Genomic DNA, 27,930 nt, shown 5'->3' with positions numbered 1-27,930 from the left:
ATTTGTCTGTGATAGATTGAGGGAAGATATTTTATAAATACAAGTAAATAAATACATTATTTCCAGAAACAATAAGAAATAATTTTAATTATCTCATAATGTAGTGACTACAATTTAGGTATGTTATTCACAGTGGGCATCGGAAACCATTGTTCGTAATACATTGGAGTGTACAGAGGTTGTTCACTGGCATGCAAACGTTAGAACCAAGGCAAGTGATATAAATTTCATTGCCATTTTTTAAAATTAGGTGAACCAATTTGCTAAAGTGTTGGACTGATGTGTAAGACTAAAACATATTATATTCCTTTAGGGAAGTTCTTTTTACGTGAGTAGATATTTGAGAATTTAAAAAGTTGACAAGTGTGTGAATTATTTGTGTTACATGGTGAGGGGCAGGGGGCAAAGACCCATAAGGTCAGGAAAGGGAGTTAGGTCTGTACTTTTACCAAAGTGAAAGGCATTAACCTTCCCAAAGACTGATTTGAATGTGCTGGGGAGGGAAGTGATGCAATCAAAATGGAGTATTGGCAGGGCTGTTTTTCAGAAATGTTTATTTATTTATTTATTTATTTATTGGATGAGGAGAAAACAATAGCTGTTGAGAAAGAAAATGTGGTAAGTAAAACATGATTTTTCCAAAAGGAATCTAATTGAGGGAAGTAAATCTAGATAGCAATATTATATAAGCATTGGGAATCAAAAATATGGGGTAGGAGATTACTTCAGAACTTTATACTTAGAGGTAGACAAAAACATTAATAGGCTTCATTTAGAAAATTGTCTTACAAGTATACAATTTAAGAAAAGTCCTTGTGGGAATCATGCATACCAACTACCTATTTGAATATGCTGCATAGTCCCTCACTAGACCTCATGAGTACATGAAGGTAGCTGCATTGCAAATGAGTCCCTGCTTCAAAACTTGATTAAAGAATGAGAATAAAGATATCACAGATATTAAACTTGGTCTTACACAGCAGCATTACAGAATGTTCTGCTGAATGCAGTATCTATCAATATGTTTTACTGGTATTTGTACTGGGTAAAGGGATGAAAAGAACTTCGCAGAATGAAGAAGACGATTGCTGAAGTGTAGTACAGTAATATTTTTCTCTTTACCTGAACATATTTAATCCTTATTTATTTTTCATGGCAGGTGTTGTTATTTTTCAGTGTAGAGCTAAAAGATATATAGATTTTTCAGTTATTATATTTTATAAACCAAATAGTTTGGCCTAACCATTATATGAACTGAGTTATGTAAGTGTTTCTAAACTCTATGGCATGCTGATTTATTTCAGACTTACAATAATTTCAAATTTCTACTGAAAGTCATCTTCCGTGTTCTAAGACTCTTTAAATCAGGGGTCCCCAACTCTGAGACTGCAGATGAATATCAGTCAGTGGCCTTTTAGGAACTGGGAGGCACAGTAGGAGGTGAGTGGCAGGAGAGGGATCATTTCCGCCTGAGCTCCACCTCCTGTCAGGTCAGCAGCAGCATTAGATTCTCACGGGAGTGCGAACCCTATTGTGAACTGGGCACGCGAGGGATATAACTGGTCATGCGAGGGATCTAGGTTGCGTGCTCTTGATGAGAATCTAATGCTTGATGATCTGAGGTGGAACAGTTTCATCCTGAAACCATCCGTCTCCCACCCCACCCTGCAGTCCATGGAAAAATTATCTTCCCACAAAAAAAGGTCCTTGGTGCCAAAAAGGTTGGGGACCACTTTAAATAGCTTATTTATTTTTGTGGGGTCAGTTTTCCCAGTAGAAGCTGATATGGTAGTTGGAGTAATTATCTTAATAAACTGGCAATTTTAAGTCACTGTACTTAGAATTACATAGAGAGATATATGAGGAGAATAATAGAAACAGTTTCTTCAGGTAGTTCAAAGGAACAATTCTCTTGCAAGTAAAATTGTTTGAAAATGGAATATTCTACATTGGTGAGTTTTCTATTCCTGAACCTGTTCTAAAGAGTGGCTAAAGGAAAATTTTGGGGGAAATTTATAGAAAAGGTGCAGAGATGAGAGAAGGTTAACCCCAAAATGCTATGGCATTTTGATGAGAGACAGACTCAAATTTCTTTAAGAACTTTGGCCTAAAGCACCTCCGTCTGACACTAGTGGAACTATTAATAGGGAGTGATTAGGAAATCACCTAACAGTTTGGTTTCTAGATACAGGCTGAAGAAGTTAAGAGCCAAGAAAGATTCTATGTATAGTATTTAGTAAAGCAAAACAATTTGGTAAGTAATGTTTAAGAAATGCTATTTCCTAAGATTTTGGAGTTGTATTTATTTTTGTTAATGAATTACATATGTTTCTATGAGACATCTTGTGACATTTCTAAACCCAACAGAAACAGTGTATCAGCACTTATGACAGCTAGTTCTCCACTGCAGTGTGTCCTAGGAAACACTCTAAGATCCACTGTTAAACCTTATGAGAGCTTCAGATTCTATATTGCTCCCTGTTTTACTGGGCATGAGTAGGAAGTTTTAGGAAGGAAAATAAAAGAGTATCAGCTGCATAGACTTGAAGCAGTAACACTTGCATTTATAAGTGTGAGTATAGTTTTAAAAATCTATAGATTTTATGCAATTGTAAATATATGAATTCCTCGCTATTAATATTTGTTTCAGAATTTTTAAAAAAATTGTTGAGTTACTTTTCTCTTGTTCATTTCACCATTAATTAGACCCATAATGTTCTAGACATTATTTGGATTATATTGACATTTTATCAGATTGAACATATCTGTATTACTTAGTAAGTAAAAAGCAAAAACAAAAACAAACACTTTTCCAGAAAGAAAAAAACTGTGAATCAAAACTACAACAATATATTGAACATTTCATAGATGATGGGTTCATAGATAAGTATAAAAACATTCATTAAAAAAATCTTTATCACTCTTTGAAAAAGGATATATTATCACCCAGTGTTTCTTTTCTAGACAGAATAATTCTGTTTGGAGCCATGGCAAGGAGTTTACTTATTTTAAAAACAAGATTTGTCACATGCAAAGGATTAGTTACTCTAAGGTTTATGTTTTAGAGTGATACAAGTGTGATTAACTCACTATAAATGATTGAATACTTTGCTTTTTGCCTTTCTTGTATATTTAGACTCTTGTGATATTTTTGTAAGAAGCTGTTGATGAAAAAAGCCAAACTGTAAAATATTTAAAGAGGTTTATTTTGAGCCAAATATGAGTGCTCATGGCCTATGATAACCCCAGGGGGGTCCTGAGAACATGTGCCCACAGTAGTTGGGTTACAACTTGGTTTTATACATTTTGGGGATACAGAAGTTATAGCCAAAGACATAAATCGATAAATGTAGGGTATTCATTGGTTTGGCCCAGAGAGGCGGGATATCATGGAGCTGGTGGGAAGGGGAGCTCACAGATGAATTCAATGATTTTCTGATTGTCAGTTGGTTGATAAGCTTTGCCGAAAGATTAGAAGTCAGCAGAAAGAAATGCTTGAGTTAAGATAAATGGGGTGGTGTAGGCTGGGTGCAGTGGCTTAGCAGTGGCTCACACCTGTAATCCCAGCTCTTTAGGAGGCCGAAGAGGCGAGATCACCTGAGGTCAGGAGTTTGAGATCAGCCTGGCCAACATGGCAAAACCCCGTCTCTAGTAAAAATGCAAAAATTAGCCGGGTGTGATGGTGTGTGCCTGTAGTCTCAGCTACTTGGGAGGCTGAAGCAGGAGAATCACTTGAACCCAGGAGGCAGAGGTTGCAGTGAGCTGAGATCACACCATTGTTCTCCAGCCTGGGCAACAGAGCGAGACTCTGTCTCAAAAAATAAAATAAAATAAAAAATTATAAAAATAAAGATAAATGAGGTTGTGGAAGCACAGGTTCTTGTTATGTAGATGAAGCCTCCAGTTATCAGGCTTCAGAGAGAATAGGTGGTCAATATCTCTTATCAGACCTTAAAAGGTATCAAACTCTTAGTTAAATCTCTCCTGGATCAGGAAAAGACCTGGAAAGGGAAGGAGATTCTCTATAGAATGCAGATTTCTCCTGCAAATGATAGCTCTGCAGGGCCATTTCAAAATATGTCAACAAAATACGTTTTGGGATAAAATACTTTGATTTCCTCTAGGGCCTGCTAATGGTTATTTAATGCTATACCAGAGTCAGGTTGGAGTTGGGGATCTTATTGCTACCAAGTCTGTTTTGTCAGTCTTATGATCTATTTTTTTTTTTTTTTGAGATAAATTCTCACCCTGTCACCCAGGCTGGAGTGCAGTGGTGCAATCTCAGCTCAGTGCAACCTCTGTCTCCCAGGTTCAAGCAATTCTCCTGCCCCAGCCTCCTGAGTAGCTGGGATTACAGGCATGCACCACCATGCTCAGCTAATTTTTTGTATCTTTAATAGAGATGGGGTTTCACCATGTTGGCCAGGATGATCTTGAACTCCTGACCTCGTGATCCACCCTTGGCCTCCCAAAGTGCTGGAATTGCATGCATGAGCCACCGCGCCTGGCCAATGATTTACATCTTAATGTCAGTGCTGGCCATTTGCACCTAAACTCCGAAAGACAAGAGGGTATAAGGAGGCATATCCAACCTCCCTTCCTGTTATGACCTGAATAGTTTTTCAGATTTTCTTTGTGACCTTCATGGCCAAAAGGGGAGGATCCATTCAGTTAGTTGGCGACTTAGAATTTTATTTTTGTTTTACAAAACTTATTTCCTAGGTTGAGTCACTTTACCTGAACATGATCTTAATGATTGAATAGTTGTTAACATAAATAAATACATATTTTTCCTAACTCACTTAATTTCACACTGGTTCTACTGGTAAACTGTTTTTCAAAATAATAAGATTCTCATAAGGCTATTTTTATTAGGTTTCATATATAGAAAAGGTATCTAATATATTGAATAATATTGCAGTTTCTAAGGCCAAAATGTCTTATTTCAAATCCCTGTTCTATTACTTACTAGTGGTACAATCTTGAAAAAGTTACTTTATCTTTCTATGTTTTAGTTTCCTAATCTGCAAATTGAAGGTAATATTACCTATTGCATACAGTTATTTCTCCACTTAAATGAGTTAATACATGGAGAGTGCTTAGGAAAATGTCTGATATATATATATAGTAATTATTCACTAAATATTTCTTTATTGTTATAATTGTCATTTGTATTAGTTTCAAAAGATTTAACACAGAATGTATTATGACAAAATTTCAGATGTTTCAGAACATGCTCATAGGGAGGCCACCTCTAATAACTCTAGCAATATGTTAACATATGCATGACGCTATAATTGTATGCAAGATTCTAGGAGTTAAGTGTTCACATCCTATGTATGTAAGGGTAAAGTTCTTTGGTGCTAAATTAGATTTTTTTGGGTATGACTTTACATAGTCTTTTTGGTCACACCCATATGTCAGCATTTAGACAGCCATGGATTGAGAGTTACGTTTAAGTTCATACATTAGAAATCTCATGGAGATTTTTGAAATCAGGTAAGTTTCAAGTCAAACCTTGGTTTTTTTCATTCATAAAGATGGGACTGTGTCCTATTTTGCAGACTTCTGAGGATTTAATAGAAATTAGTAAACACACTACCTGATATATAGTTTGTCCTTAGTAAACATCATTCCTTTTCTCTGAATAGGTGGTCACATTGCGAACCTCTGGAATCAGTTTAGACATAAGAATAAAACACACCTAATCAAACATGACCTGGGTCATATCTTGAGTCTTCTAACCAGAGTAGACTTGGATTGCCCAGGCTATGTGGAGCTAGTGGGATGAGGAAGATGGGGACTAGAGGGAATAGATGGCCGAGAGAAAGATGGTGGGAACTGACTGGAAAGACACTTTCAGCCTTTGGTCACCACCCTCCAGAGCTTCCTAAACTTAGAGAACCAGTAACTACTGCTGACTGTGGCCCATAGACAGTTTTGTTTGAAATAGTGTTTTTAAATATATTGAATGCTAGTTGCTAGTATTTACAAATTAGGAGACTCAGCCTTAAAACAGAATCTCTGGCTTCTGTAGGAAAACCAGTCTGGGCCCATTAGGCCTCACACGTGATGTGAGTGGGCCACAGCGAAGAAGTGGCTGTGCCTTTAGATTGAGCCTACTCTTCCATTCCTGCTGGGCCCTTGTAGCCCTTGAGTTGTGACACCTGCTTTCACTGAGGCAAAATCCACTTTCCATTGGGTTAACTGGTGACATTTTGATACGTAAGAATATTTTGCTTCTTTTGAACATAAATGATTATGAAATGAATTTCTGGTACTTCTGTGTTATTTTAATGGATTCTGCCCCCATAGTCTACTTGACATAAAGTCTTAAAAAATATACTAGTAGTACTATCTAGGATCAAAGGCTAATAGTATTACATCTAGAAGCACCGTATAGCCATAATGTCAAGGAGATGAAATTCAGGTCAGGTTTGTAATTACTACATTCATATAGTAATGATAATTAGCAGTTTCTTAAAGCTTCATATTTTATATGATTTTTATTGCTATCTGTCTTTTCAGAGCTTTATTGAGAATTAGCAGGATTTTATGACTTTGGTTGGTGTTAGTTAAATGAATTGCAGATGACAGTATTATTAACAAGAAATGAGAATTATATGCTTTTGGATGTTAACAGAGCAAAACGCTGGTCAGATGTGAGTTAACATGTTCAAAAGTTTTCATATCTCTTAACACACTTAAAGCTATTTTGTCTATGGGGAATTATCTAGTTATTATATTTGTGAAGTAAACTTACCTGTGTTGTGTTTGTTTCTTACCCATTGACACATATTAACATGTTTGAAGGTACATGTGAGCAGTTATGCACATAGACTACAAATTAGTAAACTATTTTGAAGTCTAGATTTCATGACTTATTACCAATCATTCTGAAGTTTTGCCTTCTTTGCTTGATTTGTATTTTTCTAGTGTTGTCTGTGTTGGTGGAGATGGATCTGCTAGCGAAGTAGCCCATGCTTTGCTTCTGAGAGCTCAGAAGAATGCTGGGATGGAAACAGACCGAATCCTGACTCCTGTCAGAGCACAGCTTCCACTTGGCTTAATACCAGCAGGCAAGGGAGTGGCTACAGATTCATTAAACTGACCCTTCTCCCTCTTTTCCTTTCTTACTTGCTAACCTAGACAGCACAACACAGAATTAATGAACAGACTTTGAAAGATCCAGACTTCTGGCATCCCCACTAGCAAATGTGAGACTTTTGACAAGTCATTTAATCTCTTTGAGCCTTATTTTTCTAATCTATAGAATAGGGATCACAGATATATTATTCACTTTATTACAAGGTTATCGTAGTGCTAACGTTTGGTTTAGTAAAGGGTTTAATATATAGTTAAACCATCAGTATATGGAATGGTTATTATTCTCCCTTCGCATAAAAAATCTGTTGATTACACAGTACCAGGTAGGAAGTTTCAAAACAGGGCCACTCCAGTCTAGCTGCTTACAATTCCATATGAGGTGAATATGGTAACTTGCATAATTGACGTATAACCAGATAACCTTGAGAATGCCAAAATTATTTGTGACTGGAAGGGAAGATAAGGTTTGGAAGGTTGAGATTCTTAAGGGCAAGGCTTTTTAATCTTTCTACTCACTGCCATTTTTCAGCATCTAAAATAGACTATGCCACAGTGATGCTCAGTGAAGCCTATTAAGTGAATGCATGTAAAGAAGACTTTATATAGTAAATGACACTTGGATTGGGTCTTAAAATGGGTTGGAGCTGGCCTGAAAAGGTGAGAATGAGTTATTTTCTTGGCTGCAAAAGTAATAAAGCAAAGGCAAAACCCAGGAGTGTTTGAGGAATAGTGAAAAGGCCATTCAGTGGAAGATAATGGTATCAAAATAGGCCCAACCATGGAGGCTCCTGCATGCCACAGTAAGGGCTCTGAATTGTATTTGATAAGCAGTAGGCAATAATGGGATGTTTCAGAGCAAGGGGGCAACCTGATTGGAGCTTGTTCCAGGAGGATTCATTTTGCCTCACCATGTGGAATGATTAGAGGATGGGAGCAGGAGAAAGTAGAGGTCAGAGACATGGAGAACCGTTAGAGCAACACTGTGATCCAGAAAAGAAGGAAACATCATTCAAAAGCTGATTGTGTTACACAATCACTCATCCCTATTTAACGAATGGTGCTGGGAAAACTGGCTAGCCATATGCAGAAAGCTGAAACAGGATCCCTTCCTTACACCTTACACAAAAATTAATTCAAGATGGATTAAAGACTTAAACATTAGACTTAAAACCATAAAAACCCTAGAAGAAAACCTAGGCAATACCATTCAGGACATAGGCATGGGCAAGGACTTCGTGTCTAAAACACCAAAAGCAATGGCAACAAAAGCCAAAATTGACAAATGGGATCTAATTAAACTAAAGAGCTTCTGCACAGCAAAAGAAACTACCATCAGAGTGAACAGGCAACCTACAGAAAGGGAGAAAATTTTTGCAATCTACTCATCTAACAAAGGGCTAATATCCAGAATCTACAAAGAACTCAAATGAATTTACAAGAAAAAAACAACCCCATCAACAAGTGGGCGAAGGATATGAACAAACACTTCTCAAAAGAAGACATTTATGCAGCCAAAAGATACATGAAAAAATGCTCATCATCACTAGCCATCAGAGAAATGCAAATCAAAACCACAATGAGATATCATCTCACCCCAGTTAGAATGGCGATCATTAAAAAGTCAGGAAACAACAGATGCTGGAGAGGATTTGGAGAAATAGGAACACTTTTACACTATTGGTGGGACTGTAAACTAGTTCAACCCTTGTGGAAGTCAGTGTGGCGATTCCTCAGGGATCTAGAACTAGAAATACCATTTGATCCAGCCATCCCATTACTGGGTATATACCCAAAGGAATATAAATCATGCTGCTATAAAGGCACATACACATGTATGTTTATTGTGGCACTACTCACAATAGCAAAGACTTGGAACCAACCTGAATGTCCAACAATGATAGACTGGATTAAGAAAATGTGGCACATATACACCATGGAATACTATGCAGCCATAAAAAATGATGAGTTCATGCCCTTTGTAGGGACATGGATGAAGCTGGAAACCATCATTCTCAGCAAATTATCACAAGGACAAAAAACCAAATACCGCATGTTCTCACTCATAGGTGGGAATTGAACAATGAGAACACTTGGACACAGGAAGGGGAACATCACACACTGGGGCCTGTTGTTGGGTGGGGGAAGGTGGGGAGGGATAACATTAGGAGAAATACCTAATGCAAATGACGAGTTAATGGGTGCAGCACACCAACATGGCACATGTATACATATGTAACAAACCTGCACGTTGTGCACATGTACCCTAGAATTTAAAGTATTATATATATATAATATACATATACAGCCTTATGAATATTCATATATATATATATAAATAAAGGAAAATTAGGCAAAATAGCATTACTTGAGGTATTCAATAGCCTGGCAGAGTAGACATTAAGGGTAAGAGAGACTGGACTTGAATTTCAGTTTGGTACTTGACTTTGGGTGGGTAATTAGCCTTTATTAGTCTTGATTACACATTTAAAAGGTTTAATAAGGCCGGGTGCAGTGGCTTATACCTGTAATCCCAGCACTTTGGGAGGCCGAGGTGGTGGATCACCTGAGGTCAGGAGTTGAAGACCAGCCTGGCCAACGTGGTGAAACCCTATCTCTACTAAAAATACAAAAATGAGCTGGGCATGGTGGTATGCGCCTGTGATCCCAGCTACTGGGGAGGCTGGGGCAGGAGAATAACCTGGGAGGCAGAGGTTGCAGTGAGCTGAGATTGTGCCACTGTACTCCAGCCTGGGCGACAGAGCGAGGCTGTCTCAAAAAAAAAAAAAAAAGTTTAATAATGTCCATCCCCATAGGGCTATTACAAGAATCAACTTTTAAAAAGTCACACATTATCACTAAAAAAAGCAAAATATTTTTCCCTATGATTATAGAAAATAATGCACATTGTTGAAAAAAATTCATATTTTGATAACCCTATTCATTTAGTATGGATTTTAGAATACTTAGTATTGTCGATAAGTTGACAGAGCATAAGATATTCAAATGCCCTTTTAGAGTGTAAAGTCTTTCAGAAAGTCAGAATTTAAAAGGAGAGAGATATTCAGATATAATCTGATAATTCTAGAGTATATAGGAAAACCTAAAATGGTTTCTAAGTAGAAGACACCAAGATGATTTTGACTCAAAGAGAAAAATGATGCATTTTGGGCCATCTTTTCATGGCATTTTATTTCTTGACCTTTTTGCTTTACTTTAGTAGTTCTGACTATAATGGTGGAAACTTTCCAACATTTCCTTCCATGCAAAGTGGATGTGCTTAGGACACTTCATTAGTACTTAAATTCCTGAGGTCATTCATTGACTGCCATACATCAGAAATAGAAAGATGGGTGTCCCTACAGGTATGCCTTTGACATAAATTTGGTGGTTGGCTATAAAAACTGGTGGTTATTCTTATGTTTTAGTATGTAATTCAGATTTTATAAAGGAATAGCATTTAGTTTTATCACTATTATAATTTTGAAGAGTATTTCTGATTTGGGGAGCATTTTATGTATTCTTTGGATATTTGTAGTAATGCCATTTTAACATGTCTTGTTTAGAAGACACAGTATGCTGCCAAAATTCTGGTCATTGCATAGGAGTTCTAGCATTCTAATTCCATCTAATAGGAGGGGAAAGTCATGTGTGGGGTATATTTAATATGAAGACTGTATGCCTAGTCAGGGCTTTTGATAGAGAATGGGGACTAGAACTAGGCAGGAAGTTTTCAAGCTGAACATGAGGAGACAGTGTGCCTTTGAAGCCATTTGCCTCCTGGAGAGAGACACCCAGAGGGAGAGTGTTTAGTAAATTAATCCACTGAGCCAACAGACTAAGCTGCTGAATTATGGTTAGACTCAAATGGATCAGATGTGGAGAAGCCTGTATTTGAACTGCTGGCCATTAGGAATGGTGTTTGTTGCTATGGGAACTGGTGCTAAGGAACTATACTGAGAGACTCTGATTAAAAGGGGGAGGGGGAATGGAGAAAAAAGCCTGAGAGGACATAAAAATAAAAAAGCAATCCAGTTGTTGTAAAACAAGGCTCAAGCCACATACTGATGGCTGTGAACCATATATTCCTATAGAGTTTGCATAAATAAATTCATGCTTTCCAATTAATTTGAGGAGAATAAAATATTGCCGAGGGACTGTTAATTTCTATGATATTTCAGGCAAAGAACCAAAGTGTAGGTGCCGTTTTCATGAGAATTTTAGATATGCTTGACTAGGAAGTCATTACATCACATTTATCTGTTTGGATGTGGGAGACATTAACAGCCTTATGAATATTCATGGTATCTGGTTAATTAAGTTAATTGTTCTGCAGAAGTGCTTGCACTTCCAAGGACAATTTTTTTTTTTTTTTTTTTTTGCCTCCATAGTTGCTCCCTGGTATTTCATCAGTAATTCTTTACATGAACTGCTACTTCTGTCCTTACTTTTTTGTATTTGGAACATTTTAAGAGCTCTCAGGAGGGAGTGGTAGGCAAAGTTTCTGGTAGTGTTAAGAAAAATAACTTTCAGGCTAATTAAAATGTTTACCTTGAGGTAGAACATTTATAGCTTTTGTGAGAACATTAAAATTACGCCATTGTTATTTATGTGAGCAGCATGTTCTTTTGGCATGTAGACATCTTTTCAAATAGAGTACAGTTTCCTGAAACAAAATGTAATCCATCTTTCAGATTATCCCAACAAAATATAGAACAAGCTATCGTTTTGCAATTTTACATATACGTTCTCATAAACTTTCCTTTTTTCTTCAGAGTGTCAAAAACCACATTTAAAGACTAAGATACAGATTAATGAGTAGTCAATGACTAAAATAATTTTCTGACTTCTAGTCATGTCTGTTATCACTGCCAACTTCTACAGAATTAGAGAAAAGTTGCAAAGCCTGAGAAGACATAAACAATTTTGAAAGCCATCTCTAGCATTCTAAAAAAATTTTGTACTTGGGCATACTCACCATACTTCAAACTCACAGGGAATAAATGGTCTTTATTTTCTTAAGTCATGATATGTGTCATTCTCTATTGCACATGACATTACATTATGTTTTTTAATAGCCTTTCTAGAGGAATGCTTTTACGGTCTACTCATAATTAACCATGGTAATGGAGGAAATGTGTTTCATGGAGTACTGTAATCCATCGATAATCCTAAATATATCTGACTCTAATTATGTGGCCTCCTCCAAAATCTTTACCACAAATCTGATTGGGAAGCACAATGGATTGACTGTTTCTTCCTTTTCTCCCGATCCATTCCAGATTTATTAGCAATTAGATGGTCAAAGGGCAGGCTGTAGAGGGCCACAAGATCATTGGAAAGACCTGGATAAAGATCCACTGAGTAACAGGTTTCTACACTACTTGTTCTCAGAACTTAGGGTCCATAGACTCACCTTGTGAACTTGCTAAAACAGAGATACCTGGGTCCTCCCTCCTCCAAACACATTCTGATTCCATGAGTTGGAGGTAGAACCCAGGAATGTACGTTTTTAACAAGCTCCCAGGTAATGATGCTGCTTGGACCATGCATTCCAGAGGAGTTTCTCACCAAGTCACTGTGCATACAAACCACCTGGGGATCTAATAAATTGCAGACTCTGAATCAGTGTGTCTGGAATGGGGCCTGAGAGGCAACATTTTAAAAATAATATTTTTTTTACTTCCATTAATACTGCTATTACTTTTTTAATACCTATTATCCTTATTTTTAAATGGACAAAAATTTTATATATTTATTGTGTACAATGTGATGTTTTGAAACATGTATACATTGTGAAATGGCTAAAGATAAACATGCATAAAATTGACATAATGATCACATACTGATTTTACATTGAGAACACTGAAAATCTCCCTTAGAAATTTCCAAGTATATAATACATTGTTACTAACTATTGTTTTAGCCTGTTCTCATGCTGCTATAAGGAAATACCCAAGACTGGGTAATTTATAAAGGAAAGAGATTTAATTGACTTGCAGTTCAGCATGGCTGGGGAGGCCTCAGGAAACTTACAACCATGGTGGAAGGCAAAGCAAGGCACATTCTTCACAAGGTGGCGGGAAGGAGAAATGCTGAGTGAAGTGGGGAAGAGTCCCTTATAAAACCATCAGATATCATGAGAACTCACTCACTATCACAAGAACAGCATGGGGGAAACCACCCCCATGATTCAATTACTCCTACCTGGTCTCTCCCTTACATGTGGGGATTATGGGGATTAAAATTCAAGATGAGATTTGGGTAGGGACACAAAGCCTAACCATATCAACTATAGTCACTAGGTTGTATAACAGATCTCTTGAATTTATTCCTTTTATCTGAAATTTTATATCCTGGACCAGTATCTCCCCAATCCTTCCCACCCATTAGCCCCAGTAACCACTATTTTACTCTTCGCTTTTATGAGTTTAAGTTTTTCAGATTCTACATAAAAGTAAGATCATGTGGTATTTGTCTTTCTGTGCCTGTCTTATTTCACCTAGCATAATGTCCTCCAGGTTTATCCACATGTTGTAAATGACAGGACCTCTTTAATGCCAAATAGTATTCCATTGTGTATATAAACAAGCTGATTGTCCCTAATCTGAAGACTTAAAATCCAAAATGCTACAAAATTAGAAATGTTTGAGTGCCAGCATGATGCCACAATTGGAAAATTCCACACCTCATGTGACGGGTAGCAGTCAAAGTGCAGTCAAACCTTTGTTTCATATAGAAAAATATTTTAAATATTATATAAAATTATCTTCAGGCTATGTGTATAAGATGTATAAAACTTTTATGTTTAGACTTGGGTCCCACCCCCCAGATATCTCATTACACCAACAGTGTAAAATTATTCCCATTTCTCCACAGCCTTGCCAGCATCTATTGTTTCTTGACTTTTTAATAATCTCCATTCTGACTGGTGTGAGTGTGGTTTTGATTTGCATTTCTCTGATGATCAGTGATATTTAGCTTTTTTTAATATGTTTGTTGGCCACATAAATGTCTTCTTTTGAGAAGTGTCTGTTCGTATCCTTTGCTCACTTCTTGATGGAATTTTTTTTTTCTTATAAATATGTTTAAGTTCCTTGTAGATTCTGGATGTTAGACCTTTGTCAGATGGGTACATTGCAAAAATTTTCTCCCATTCTGTAGGTTGCCTGTTCACTCTGATGATGGTTTATTTTGCTGTGCAGGGATTGTTTTCTTGATTTCTTTTTCAGATAGTTGTAAGTGTACAGAAATGCTACTGATTTTTGTGTGTTGATTTTGTGTCCTGCAACTTAACTGAGTTTGTTTATTAGCTCTGACAATTCATTCATGGAGCCTTTAGGGTTTCCTAAATAAATAAGATCATGCCTACAAACAAAGGCAATTTAGCTTCCGTCTTTATGATTTGCAAGCCTTTTCTTTCTTTCTCTTGCCTAATTGCTCTGGCTAGAACTTCCAGTACTATTTTAATGACAGTGGTGAGAATGAGTATTATTGTCTTCTTGAGGAACAAGACATTGTTTCTCAACTCATGAGAGTAATTTTAATAAGCACTCAAGTATTGTCATTCCTGTTTGACAGTAGGCCGTATTTTGAGTAACAAGGGTCACAGCATAACTTGCCTTTTGGTGAATCAGTTGGAACCAGTTTGCCATTTACTTAAAATAAACTTTTCTTTGCACTGGTATTACTAGAAGTAATTGTGCTTATTTATAATTAATAATAATTAAATATGCTTATTCTTAGTTACCTAAAAAATTATGATATTAATGACCTCTTGGTTGATAATGGCTAAGCTGCCTCAGCTTCTCCAATTTAGCAACCCAAGTACATATCAGTTCAAAGTAACGCAAATTGAAGCAATTATGTATGATCACATAGGAATGCTTCTGATTAACAAAATCCAGAGGACTGGTCTTTGCCTTCATAACTGGAACACACCACATCCATGGTTTCACAGCTCTTGGCTATTATTGGACTTACTTATTATATTCTTTAATTCAAGAAAAATTGTAGCTTCATTCATTCTGTTCTTAATAATTTTAAATTCTCTTTAGCCTCCTGGGAATGGGAAGGGCTAGCTGGTATAGTCCCCTGTATCTCAGATTTCAGTTACACGTAAACATTAAAGGGGCCTGACTTAGGGTGCTCTTTGCCTCTGTGGACTGGTGGGGAAAATTCAGGTGTGTCTTAAATTCTAATAATCATGAAAATTAGAAATCATAATGTTTCAAATACAAATCTTCATACATGGGAAATACAATTGAATTAAACATTTTCTTCAATGTAGGAGACATTTGTCAGATAACAGAGGGGATTCTCATTTGGCTAAGAGCTTACCTCTAAGATTCATTAAATGTGTTTAGAGCATATTCTTTGTAGTTTGTAGTTATTTTATTTTTCTGAGTTATTATTTGGATTATTTTCTCTTTTATTTATGTATGCATTTGTCTCTGCTCCCCAGAGGCACCCTTTTGCTGTTGATCCTCATTTTGGCATTGAAGCTAAAAACCCATTCATTAAGGTTGGGATGGAGTGGGCTTTGATATAGCTAGCATTTGGGAGGTAGAAAATAGACATTCGTGATCAAAAAAGCTGTAAGCGGTTACTATAAACTATTTTTAAATTTCTAAGTATTTTAAATATTCAACAAATGTGTAGACATTTGATGTGCATCTATACTGTGAATAAGAACTTAAACTTCTAATATTCACATTAACTTTCCTGATTTTATAAATTCTCGTTTATTTTTCATCTGAACATTGCAGAATGACATCTACATAAAGTAAAAGCAAATGCTAATTTGAACACATTCTACCCTAATAGTGCATGTTTTAAAATTGCTTTGGCAGGATCTACCAATGTATTGGCACATTCTCTTCATGGAGTTCCTCATGTGATAACTGCAACATTGCACATTATAATGGGTAAGAATTCTTCCAAAGCAGCTCATATTTTATAAGGAAATGTTGATTTATATAAGGAAGGCCATCTTATTTCCATCAGACTTTAAGAAAAGGCAGGTTCTTTGTCTCTTAGAGTAATGTTTGACTAAAAAACCAAAAAGCAATGCTTTACTATGTGGATTGCCTGTCTTTTCAAAATACTTGCTTTGTAAAGAGCAGTAAATGAAGTTTTATTGTAATCTCTATAGAAAAAAATTATTGTAGTGTGCTCAAAATAATAATTTTATAACCAGATGAAGAATATTAATGTATACTCCTTAAGTATATCCAACACTGATGTAGGACTGTACCAAGACTCTAGGACTAGGATTATGTTATTAATGAAAAAACATAACCAGAAAAAAATTTCAGCCAGTAGATGTCTATAGATATTGTATTATTCCAATTGGTAAAAAGCATATAAGCTCAGGTATATGTAACACCAAACTAATGTTAAATCTGTGTTTACCTTGCCTATCTACTTTAACTTTGTTTCTTTGACCATGTTTTATAGGAAATAGCAATAAGCTGAAAAATTTAGTACTCTGTGTTTCTTCACTAGTACCTGAACAAGTTAAAAATGGTAATTATTGTAGTTATAGGTAAAGGGAACTGAAGAGAAAGTGAGGATGTTCATGGTCTACAGTACCTTGAGATATTCTCCTATAAGCCAATAAATATGCTCTCTTATGTTTGCTGTTTTGATACAAGTCCTACTGTACTCACTGATTAATATTTAATGTAATATTCAAGGGCATGTACAGCTGGTCGACGTCTGCACCTTCAGCACCGCTGGCAAGCTTCTTCGCTTTGGGTTCTCAGCCATGTTTGGCTTTGGTGGAAGAACTTTGGCTCTGGCAGAAAAATATCGATGGATGTCCCCTAACCAACGGAGAGATTTTGCTGTTGTTAAGGCACTGGCAAAACTTAAGTAAGTCTTTTTCTTAAACCAAAAATTTTGTATCCCAGGTTCAATGACTGTTAATAACAAATTTCATTACATTTTAGGGCAGAAGACTGTGAAATATCATTTTTACCATTTAACAGCTCTGATGATGTGCAAGAAAGGTAGGTAAAAACTCAATGTAATACAGATAACCTATATCTTTAAAGCATAAAACATTCTGACAAACAATTGATCAGACTTAGGATCTTTGGTTATTTTTCTAACATAGTAGTAAAGAATATAGAATCACAGACTCTTACAGGTCCTAGTAAGCAAACAACTACTCACTCAGCCTTTTTCTCTTTTTCCTTCCTTCTTTCCTCCCTTCCTTCCCCCTCTGTCTCTCCCTCCCTCCTTCCGTTCTCTTTTTCCCTTCCCTTCCCCTTTCTTTCCTTTCCTTTATTTTTTTCCCTTTCTTTCCTTTTCCCTTTCCCTTTTCTTTTGAGTGCCTACTATATGCCAGGCACTTTGAATACAACAATGCACCAAAAAATGAACAAAACACACAGTTTTGTCCCTCGTGATAATTTTGGTCTAGTGTGTAATACAAATATTAAAGCCATATTAAAGAAGGGTTATAGTCTTTGAAGAAATAGTACATTATTATTCCTTATAATACTAGTTTACCTTTAAATGAATCAACACATTATGTTGGCAGCAACAAAATTGTACACGTTTTTACTTACTATCTAATTGAAGAAAGTATTTAACATATGTAATGATGAGTTCTCTAATTTTCTCATATTTAATAGATTTGTGTGTGTGTGCGTGTGTGTGTGTGTGTGTCTGTGCGCGCGTTACCTGTTTTATGTCTTTGTTTTGTTTTCCTTCTTTTAGGAGGGCACAGGGATCTCCCAAATCTGGTGAGTCGAAAAGTATCTCCTTGAGAACTGTGCCAGGTTCTGTTGATATTTTGCTCTGGTGAGGGAAAATAACCAATCACTTTCATTACCTTTAGACTGTAATGATCAATGGCAAATGATCCAGGGTCAGTTCTTGAATGTCAGCATTATGGCAATTCCTTGCCTGTGTTCAGTGGCACCTAGAGGCTTGGCACCTAATACCAGGTTAGTAAGCATTTTTATTGAATTGTTGATACATTTCTTATAGACCATTTTTTTCCAGGATATCCAATTAACTGTTGGTTAGCTAGAAACTTAACAGGTAGTTTATCTTTGTATATTAGAGATTCTAAGGGATTTGTCATCACAGGAGGTTGAGAACAACTGTTGAACTGGAATAATTATCAGATAATCATTGACTATTTAACGTCACTGAGGCTAAAATAATATTTCCTAAGTTTTATTGATAGAATTTTATGCCTACTTTACTTGATTTATTCATTTAGTTGTGGAGAACATTATATTAAATACTGATATTTCTTGTGAATGTCTTTGCTTTCCAACTTTAATGCAAACATAAATATCCTTAGCATGAAAATCACACATATGTATATTTGATACTGTATTAGTCTGTTTTCATGCTGCTGATAAAGACATACCCGAGACTGGGTAATTTACAAAAGAAAGAGGTTTAATGGACTTACAGTTCCACGTTGCTGGGGAGGCTCCACAATCATGGTGGAAGATGAAAGTCACATCTCACATGGCGGCAGACAAGAGAGCTTGTGCAGGGAAACTCCTATTTTTAAAACCATCAGATCTCATGAGACTTATTCATTACCATGAGAGCAGCACAGGAAAGACCCACCCCCATGATTCAGTTATCTCCCACCAGGTCTCTCCCACAACACATGGGAATTATGAGAGCTACAAGATGAGATTTGAGTGGGAACACAAAGCCAAACCGTATCAGATACCTTTAGTCAAAAGAAACATTTCAGTTCTATTTAATGTGAATAGTAGTGCATATCAATCTCCTGCCCACATTTTCAATTGAATAAAATATGAGACATCTTATATATATCTTTTTATCCATAGGATATAGACATTCCTTGTCTTGCACATTCTTAATCAGCTGTCCATTATGGGGCTGAAAATATTTCTTTCCTGAATCCAATCCTGTAGACTGTAGGAGAAAGGATCCTGAGTGTTGTGAAATATAGGCAATAAACGGGGAAATATTCAAAGTTAGAGAAGAAAAAAGAGAAACTGCAAACTTTGATATTGAAAACCCAGATGGCAAGGTCCTCATTAATTACATCTAGTGCTAAAACTTCAAAGGAGTATTTTGAACCTTGTGTGATTTAGAAATTGAGCCTGGTGGTTTTCCCCGACACCTTCAGAAATCCTAGATAGCTGTGTGCTTTCGTAATGTAGTTTCCCTGACTAAACTTGAAGACGTGGCTAGCTGACCAAGGAGCTATGTTTGGCAGGACTTGAGACAATGTTTATCTAACCCTGTTTGTTTAAGGACCTTCTTGGGAGGGTAGACCTGCTCTTCTGGGAACAATCGATTCATAGCTCCTTCAAAGCCACTCCGTAAATGTTCCGCTTGACTAGAATTCCACTGTTGACTCTGCAGGCTTAATCAGTATTAATGAATTTTTCAGAGAAGGATGACTAATTAGAGATTTCTTCTGTGGTTTATAATCACAACATGCCATCTTTGCAAAGACCTTTTGATCAAGACTCATTTGACCGGAGATTTTTCAGAGATGTAGCTTCTGATGATTCAGGATGATTGAACAGGAGATTTCACTTTCTTCTTTTTCCCCCACCATGATAAATAATAATTTATGTTAAAATATCTCAGTGCAAATTGCCAGTAGGAACTAATATTCTTATATTCTAAGTATTCTAAGATTAAATGTGTTCATATATGTGAGACATTTAAAGCAGTGCCAGCCATGTAAGTTGTGTTTCTATTTCAAGTAAATATTGCAAAGCAGGCATAGGATAGTGCTTTTAATGTTTATAAATTATGCAATTAAAGATGCACAGTAACACTACCATGAACGTTTTGGTGCTGTTTATTTTTAATTGGGAAGAAGAAGCATGATGGAAAGCATACGGAGCACCTGGAGTATTGGTGCTGATGACCATTTTTTCTCTGTGTGCCTTTGAACAAATCACTTAAACTTGGAGTTGTCTTTTCCTTCTACATGAAATGAGCGAATGATGAGATAATCTCTAAGGTCCCTTACAGCTCTGACCTGAGCTTTCATAAGATACTAAGAGCTCTTTTTTTATTTTGTTGTTATTCTTAGATTAACTTCATGTTTGCACTGAAATCAAGCTAGAAGTCATTTGTATGTATTTCTGCAAACTGCATTCTATAGCTTGATGCATTTGTGAGTGGCTGTTTTGGCACTAAATCACACCTCTGAATTTTCACTCTCTTATATTGGATGGAACAGTTATGCAAGATTAAAATGTTCAGTCATTTAACTGAACATGTGTGGCAGCATTTGTTCACTCCATTTCATCCATCCAAAGGCCACTTTGATTTATTTCATTTCCTATGTCACTTAGACCTTCTGTCTATAAATAAATATTTAAATCACACTTTAGATTTTAGAAAATGTTGAGCTATTTGTTACACCACTTGTGCATATTAACTCTTCTATAATACATCTTTTAACAACATAGTTTCACATTTAGAATTTCTAATTACATTGTATTTTAAATTATGTCTTGATATGTGAGTAGGACGCTTGATGGTTTGTTTTGTAAAATGCTCTAATGTAAGAGCTTATTGAGAAGGAAGCCAGTGATTTAATAAAACTCATTTGAAAGCCTGCATCATTTAAAAAATAGCAAGATACGGTTTATGAATTTTAGGTAAACGTAACATGGTGATTTATCTATCTTGTCCAATACTTTCAGTAAACAGTATACTTGTTATAAGGAACAGTATGTCATAATTTTTGGTATAATCTCTTAGTAAACTTCTTAATGTCTAATAGAAATATTTAATTTCAGATTAAATAATGGAAGTATGGCTCTTATAATTGCCCGAAACACTTCTCGGCCAGAATTTATAAAACACTTGAAAAGATATGCCAGTGTAAAAAATCAGGTATAGTAAATTCTTTTTGTTACTTATTTGCAAAGCTATTAATCATGTAGAAAAAGATGCTGCAAGAATTGACATCGAATCCTGCCTCATAAGAAGGTTTTATTTTCTTCTGAATATATTAATCTTCTTTTTCCCAATCTATTTCATCCAAATTTTAAAAAGCATCCGCCAGAATTAATATAGATTGGCCTTTTTTGAATGATGAATTAGTGGTTATGTATCTGTAACCACAAAGATAAAATAGGAAATGTAGTGTTATATTGCAATGTGAAATAAATTAAGGATAAAATTACATACTCAGGCTGTTCTTCAGAATGAAAAGAAGTGAAATTTGAGAGTTTGGCCTTCTTGATATTATGGCAGCAGACTTTCTAAAGTTATGATCTTTAGATCTTCCTGACATTTGTTTGCATATCTGCATTGATTGAAATAGATCTGTAGATATGTATTTAAAAATATGACAGTTTTATACAAATATTCATTCAAAATGAGAATATGTGAAGATATACATTTCCACTTAAGTGATTTGCTTTAAAGAGAAACAGTAACTATTACAAGCCATATTATTTTGGCAGCTGTTTTGACCTGATTATTAGGAAAATGATCCTTGAAATATGTGAATTTCTGAAATTGTGAGTCTTTGAAGTACATAGGTATGGTTGTAAAACCCTATAGTTTCACACTTTTTATTTTTCTTTTTTTTTTTTTTTTTTTTGAGTTAGAGCCTTGCTGTGTCACTCAGGCTGGAGTGCAGTGGCGTGATGTCTGCTCACTGCAACCTCCACCTCCCACGTTCAAGCGATTCTCCTGCCTCAGCCTCCCAAGTAGGTGGGATTACAGGCTCACACCTCCACGCCCAGCTAATTTTTATATTTGTGGTAGAGACAGGGTTTCACCATGTTGGTCAGGCTGGTCTCGAAACTCCTGAACTCGTGATGTGTCCACCTCGGCCTCCCAAAGTGCTGGGATTACAGGTGTGAGCCACCACGTCCGGCCCACACATTCTTAAAGGAAGGTATAAAATGGTGCTTGGATATAGTTGGGAGATAACAGACGGGAGGAGAAGGAGAGTAAACCCAGCCAATGACTGGCAGCTGAACCTTGCTTATGTACCTTAGCCATAGCAAATCTCTCCATTTTTGCCTCATTATATTTTCAAACTTTCTTAGGCCATCTTTATGAAGTTTGATCTGTCAATAACATTATTTGATCCTCATGTATTGAACAACTAACTGGGCTGCTTAGGAACTTAAATCATAAAAAATTAGTTACAGTCCCACTTTCTTTATATGTCAAAGTAGATCAGCAGGTATAATGTAGGTTGTGAGCCTACATAACAGTTTTATATATGTGTTTGGGTGGAATATGGAGATTTATTGATTTTCAAAGGAATATATGCCCTTTCACATTTTAATAAATTTCTAAACATTAAAACCAATTTTTAAAAAACCCAAAGCACTATATATTCATTGCTGTTTTTAAGTCAGAAAATAGAAACAAGAAAATGATTTTAAAGCACTCAAAATTCCATGTTCCTCAAGATTAGTGTCATTACCTTGGTAGAATTTTTTCCGAATCCTTTTTTATTAAATAAATGAGAAGTTAAGTAAGTATTAACCTCATTCATGTACCTCTATTTGAGAACTTAAATAGTATTAACCTATTAATGTACCCCTGAGAAGTTCTGTATTTATTTTGGGGAGGTGTATGTTGCACAAATTGTTTATGGAAGGTCTCTTTTGAAATTGCCTATGGGGCAAGTCTCTCAGGCAATTTTGTAAACATTCTTCTTCTTCATTTTTTTAAATCAATATACCTTTCTTCTGATTTTAAAAGCAATGGTTACCTTACACATAAAGACAGACATACAGAAAATAATAAAAATCTGTATCGATAGGAAGACGTTTTCTAAGAGATAATATTATGCAGGATTTATCATATTTTCTCATGTACTCTACGAGGCATATCTTGCTTTTGACACAAGAAACAGTTGCCTGTGTGTGATTCACTGGCCTTAACTCTGATTTATTTATCAACTTTCAAAAATTAAAATCCATGCTATTGTTTTTTTTTTTTTTTTTTGCAAAGAATTCTAAAATATTTTGCATAGTGTATATAGTAAGAAAGATTGATTCCCAGGGTGACTGCTTTCAAGGAATGTTAATTTGATTTGTTAATTATCCACACAGGTGTGTTTGTTTAGGCTCTTTCCTTCATGGTGACATTAAAAACGTGAATTTATATAAATTTTGTAAGATTATGAAAATCAGATCTATGTAAAAATCATGTCTACTGCATAATTCGTAGCAGTGCTGGTATTCAGGAAGGAAAATGTGGCAATTCAGTTTAAGGAGAGTAACATCTGCTTCTCTGAACCATTTTTACCAGGTTGAATAAGCGAATGTTACTGTATAACACTGTAAAATAGATTGAAACCACCATGTGCGGAGTGGCTCCTGTTCCTTCCCCATCTCTGTGTAAAATTAGATAGAGGCTGAACACTACCCTTCAAAGTCCTTGCAGCTCCATCCTATTGCTTTGCCCCCCTTCTCACTGTCCACACTTTTCTCTTTCATTGTGACCATTTTTGGTAGGGAGTTTAAAACCTTAAATGTGAGTGCTTCCCCCAGGATTTCTTTGCAGCCCTCTCATCTTCTCAGGATGCCGTCTCCTGGATGGCCTCATTGCCCCCTCACTTTTGAACTGTCTGAACATCATGCACTCCCAAGGGTTCTGTCATCTCGTCTTATCTGCAGGACCTCTGTCTTCTTGTATGCTGAAGAGGTTCTGAAATTCACCGGCATCTGGAGGCCAACATGTCTACAGCCGACCTTATCTTTTCCCCTAAAGTTGTTCCTTCTGCGTTGCTCTGTGTGGGTCAATGGCACCACTTTCTACCCATCCAGGTTACCCTGAACTGTTCCTTCTTCCTCATTCCTCACTACCAGTCCCCTAACTTGTTCTGTTGGTCTCCTCTTAAATGTTTCTAAAATTTCTCCCTCACCTTAATTCAAACTTTAATCCTTTCTTGCTTACAGTAGCCTCCTTTTGGCCTTCAGGTTCTCTGGTCTTGTCTTCCATACCTCTTTTTAGAGAAACTTTTTTCTAAGACACACATTGGATTTCTCTCCTGCTTAATTATTCAGTGCCTTTCTCTTGTCAGAATAATATGGAATATCCTCAGTCTGGAACACGTGGCCTTTGTATCCAGGTCCCTGCCTGTGTTGTAACCCCACCTCTTATTACCACCCTCCACCACATTCCCAGTGTTTTGGCATTTTATTCATTGGCTAAGGTTGCCATAACAAATACCACAGAAAAGATGGCTTAAACAAACAGAAATGTATTTCTTTCATGGTTCTGGAGGCTAGAGCTGCAAGACAATGTCAGCAGGTTTGGTTTGTCCTGAGTCCTCTCTCTCTGGCTGGCACATGGCTGCTTTCTCACAGCACCCACAAGTGAGTGGCCTTTCCTCTGTTCATCCCTGATGCCTTTTCCTATGTCCAAATTTCCTCTTCTTATAAGGACACCAGTCATATTGGATGAGGGCCTAAAGACATCATTTTAGCTTAATCATCTCTTTAAAGATCTTATCTCCAAATATAGTTATGTTCTGAGGTATACAGGGCGAGGATTTCAATACAGGAATTTGAGGGCCAAGGGGCATGATTGAGCACCTAGGAGTCACACTGAATTCTGTGTAGTTGCTTGACCATGGTTTGCCTCTAGTTTTGTAAATGCTTCCTCTCTCCAGACTTTCTTCTCCAGGCTAAATCTTATATGTTCTTTAAGGCTCAATTCAAATGGGAAGCTTTCCCAACATCCGTAGCCTGTTTGCCTCCTCTTGTTTCCTCCATTGAACTCCACGCTTGCACCATCATGGCACTCCCCTGTATCAAAATTGTAACTGTTTACTTCTCCTCCCCATGCCCCAAACATACCCTCACACAGGATACTAAGCTCTTGGCTCCCGAAAGTCCCACTTAACAGCGTCTGTGGCTTCACAGTTAAAGCATTTGAAGGATGGCTAGATCTTCATTTTGTGAGGTGTGCACATGACAACTGCTGATTTAAGATAATAGACTTACTGGTGGTGGCTGTCAATTCTTGGCATTCCTTGGCTTACAGCTGCATCCCTCCAGTCTCTGACTCTGCCATCCTTGGCATTCTTCTCTCATAAGGACATCAGTCATATTGGATTAGGGCCCGCCCTAATGACTTCATCTTAAGTTGATTCTACCTGCAAAGACCCTATTTCTAAACAGGGGACATTCACAGGTACCAGGGGTTAGGACTTGAACATAGTTGGGGTGGGGGAGGGAAATATAATTTAGATCATAACAGGCAGTTGTGTGTTTTAAATGAATTATCAACTAACATGAATGATTATGTAGATAATTCTACAAGGATGAGGCATGTAGCCAAGGCTTTATACCCAAGGTAGGAGGTCTAATGCAGTTACTGTCAAACAGTTTTGCTTGGGGCCCTCTAATTCTGTACCTCAGTCACAACAGCTGATGCCATCATATCATCTACTGTTTAACTGTGTTTACAGTATAAACTGGAAAGTTGGCTGGACCTTGGTATCTACATATGTGAAATATGGGTGTTGGGGAAAATACTAGTTTTCTGTCAACTTTTAAAACTATGTTTCATTGAGGTTTACATGTGGAAAAGGGGAAAAACTATGTAGATGATGTTTAATTAGGAATGTATCTCATGTCATTTTTCTGAAAACTGAAATGAGTAGTTATACATTTCTGCTCAAGTTATTTGGCTATATTTTCTTAATTATGTCAGAAAATACATAGTGCTTTTTCAGTATAGTTTCCTTAGGCAAACAAGAAAAAACGCAAGTTGAAGTTTACCTTGCACCATTCTATAGTGGTAAGTAAACAGTGATCTTGCAGCTTGTGTCCGTTGTTAAAGTGGGAATGGGGCAGGCAAACACCTTTTAAAATCCATATTTGATTGGCTTTCTCTTTTAAAAGAAGACATACATCCCATTTTATCTTCAGAAGTTTAGACTTGCGTTCTTCCAAATTAAATTCCAAGTGTGAAACTTGTACTAGTTTGCTTTATGTCAGCTAAACTAATTGACAAGTTGATAAACTCAATGGATTATGTCTTCTGTATCTACAGGCCAGTATTAAAGATTATCTTTAATTGAAAAATCTACAGTATCACTATTGTATGCAACTTCTCACATATATGTACTATTTGTCATAAAACAAGATTTCTAGGTGCTAGATCTAAAAGAACCCAAAAGGCTTTGGATAAGAGATTCCTTCTTCCAAAAAAAGTTGGAGATCCCTGTTCATAGTCTCAAAGCTATTAAAATGTCAGCATACGTGTTGATATTTACTTGTGAGAGAGGGCTCAGTGAACTTTGATTTGCGTTAGTAGGTAGAGATAAACCAAGTATAATGATTATTTGTGTTTATTTTTAGTTCAATTTTCCATTTGTTGAGACTTACACTGTTGAGGAAGTAAAAGTTCATCCAAGGAATAATACTGGTGGATATAATCCAGAGGAGGAGGAGGATGAAACTGCTTCAGAAAATTGTTTCCCTTGGAATGTAGATGGTGATTTAATGGAAGTTGCATCAGAGGTCCATATTAGGTAAGTCTATTTATTTCACCGCTTATATGTCAACCAGTAAACATAAATCTAATAGTACAACGAAAGCTCTCTTCTCTGAACTATCAAAGCAGGCAGTTGGTTAGTTTTTAAAAAATCAGTAAATCAGGGAAGCATAAAGAGACATGCACAAATTTCAATAAATAAAAAGCAACTTTACATTTATTCAACTGTTATGTAGACCCAAGGCATTTTCTTTGGTTATGCGTGTCTACATTGGCTTTCTAACTTACTGTTGTGCATAAACTACAGATAATGTCTACAACTTCCATTTTGGATTTTTAAAAATGGATCAAGATCTTAAACCTTTTAGTGGAGCCATCTGAATAGTAAAGTGTTAGATTTTTATCCTTCCATCTTAGTTTCCTCTCACTCATAATTACTGTAACACGTTTTGTTCAGTAATTTGCTTTTATTAGGCCTTTACAGAGCATTCAGCGTCCCTTGGGAACAATTTTACATAGCAACTGGTATAAACAGGTTTAGGAACCTGCAAACGCATTCTTGGTAGGCATTGTGACACTCAGTGGTTAGAAGAAGCATGCAGGGGTGCCCACTAGACATGGGTGTTCTAGAGGCATAACTGACTGTTTTACAGAGGTAATGGAGAGCATTTGACAATCAAGGAAGTCAGTTAAGGAGGCTTTAGAGCAATTACTGTTGTTGATGATTTATCAGACCTTCTCAGTTTTCTAGATTACAGCTCTGTTGGGAATGCTGTGTTTGTTATCAATTTGTATTTGGCATTGGCATTGTGTACCATACTTATTAGGTGTATGTGTGAAAAACAACAAAATAAGTTGATGAAATAATGTATTTTCTTTACAGATTGCATCCAAGACTTATCAGTCTTTATGGAGGAAGCATGGAAGAAATGATTCCAAAGTAACATGTAATTGTTTCTAAAAGAAATGTACAAACTAGAATTTTAATATAAAGAAATGTGGCCATGCTTTAAACCTGTGGTCCCCACCCTTTTTGGGACCAGTTTCATGGAAAACAATTTTTCCGTGGATGGGGGAATGGTTTCAGGATGAACTGTTCCACCTCAGATCATCAGGCATTAGATTCTCTTAAGGAACATGGCACTCTAGATCCCTCACATACCAGTTCACCATATGGTTCGCACTTCTATGAGAATCTAATGCTGCTGCTGATCTGACAGGGGGAGGAACTCAGTAATGCTCCATTGCTCTAACCTCCTGCTGTGTGGCCAAACGGATATCCTAATAGAAATTGATGTTACTAACAATTAGCCTCTAGGGCTTTAAAAGTCAAGATGAAATATCAGTTCAAATTGTTTTTAAATATCA

The 27,930-nt window shown here is 36.4% G+C and overlaps 1 protein-coding gene across 5 annotated transcripts in view; it reads left to right on the top strand.

The window, feature by feature from the left end:
- CERKL (ceramide kinase like) overlaps positions 1–27,829 on the top strand; it is a 119,308-nt gene extending 91,479 nt beyond the window's left edge. For 3 of the 5 annotated variants that reach the window (XM_016950127.4, XM_063790622.1, XM_024354970.3), the window contains 9 exons: positions 6,937–7,079; positions 15,957–16,031; positions 16,803–16,980; positions 17,058–17,117; positions 17,833–17,858; positions 17,954–18,062; positions 20,880–20,976; positions 26,427–26,599; positions 27,446–27,829. In XM_016950127.4, coding sequence (XP_016805616.1) covers positions 6,937–7,079; positions 15,957–16,031; positions 16,803–16,980; positions 17,058–17,117; positions 17,833–17,858; positions 17,954–18,062; positions 20,880–20,976; positions 26,427–26,599; positions 27,446–27,506 — 922 coding nt within the window. In that variant the 3' untranslated portion in view covers positions 27,507–27,829. Of the gene's footprint in view, positions 1–133; positions 212–6,936; positions 7,080–15,956; positions 16,032–16,802; positions 16,981–17,057; positions 17,118–17,832; positions 17,859–17,953; positions 18,063–20,879; positions 20,977–26,426; positions 26,600–27,445 lie in introns of all 5 variants that reach the window. The other 2 variants (XM_016950129.4, XM_016950128.3) reach the window with 2 other exon arrangements.
- The last annotated feature ends 101 nt before the right edge of the window (positions 27,830–27,930 follow it).

Source organism: Pan troglodytes, chromosome 13 (genome assembly GCF_028858775.2).
Source record: "Pan troglodytes isolate AG18354 chromosome 13, NHGRI_mPanTro3-v2.0_pri, whole genome shotgun sequence".
Lineage (NCBI taxonomy): Eukaryota > Metazoa > Chordata > Mammalia > Primates > Hominidae > Pan > Pan troglodytes.
This window is presented reverse-complemented; position numbering and strand designations above follow the sequence as displayed.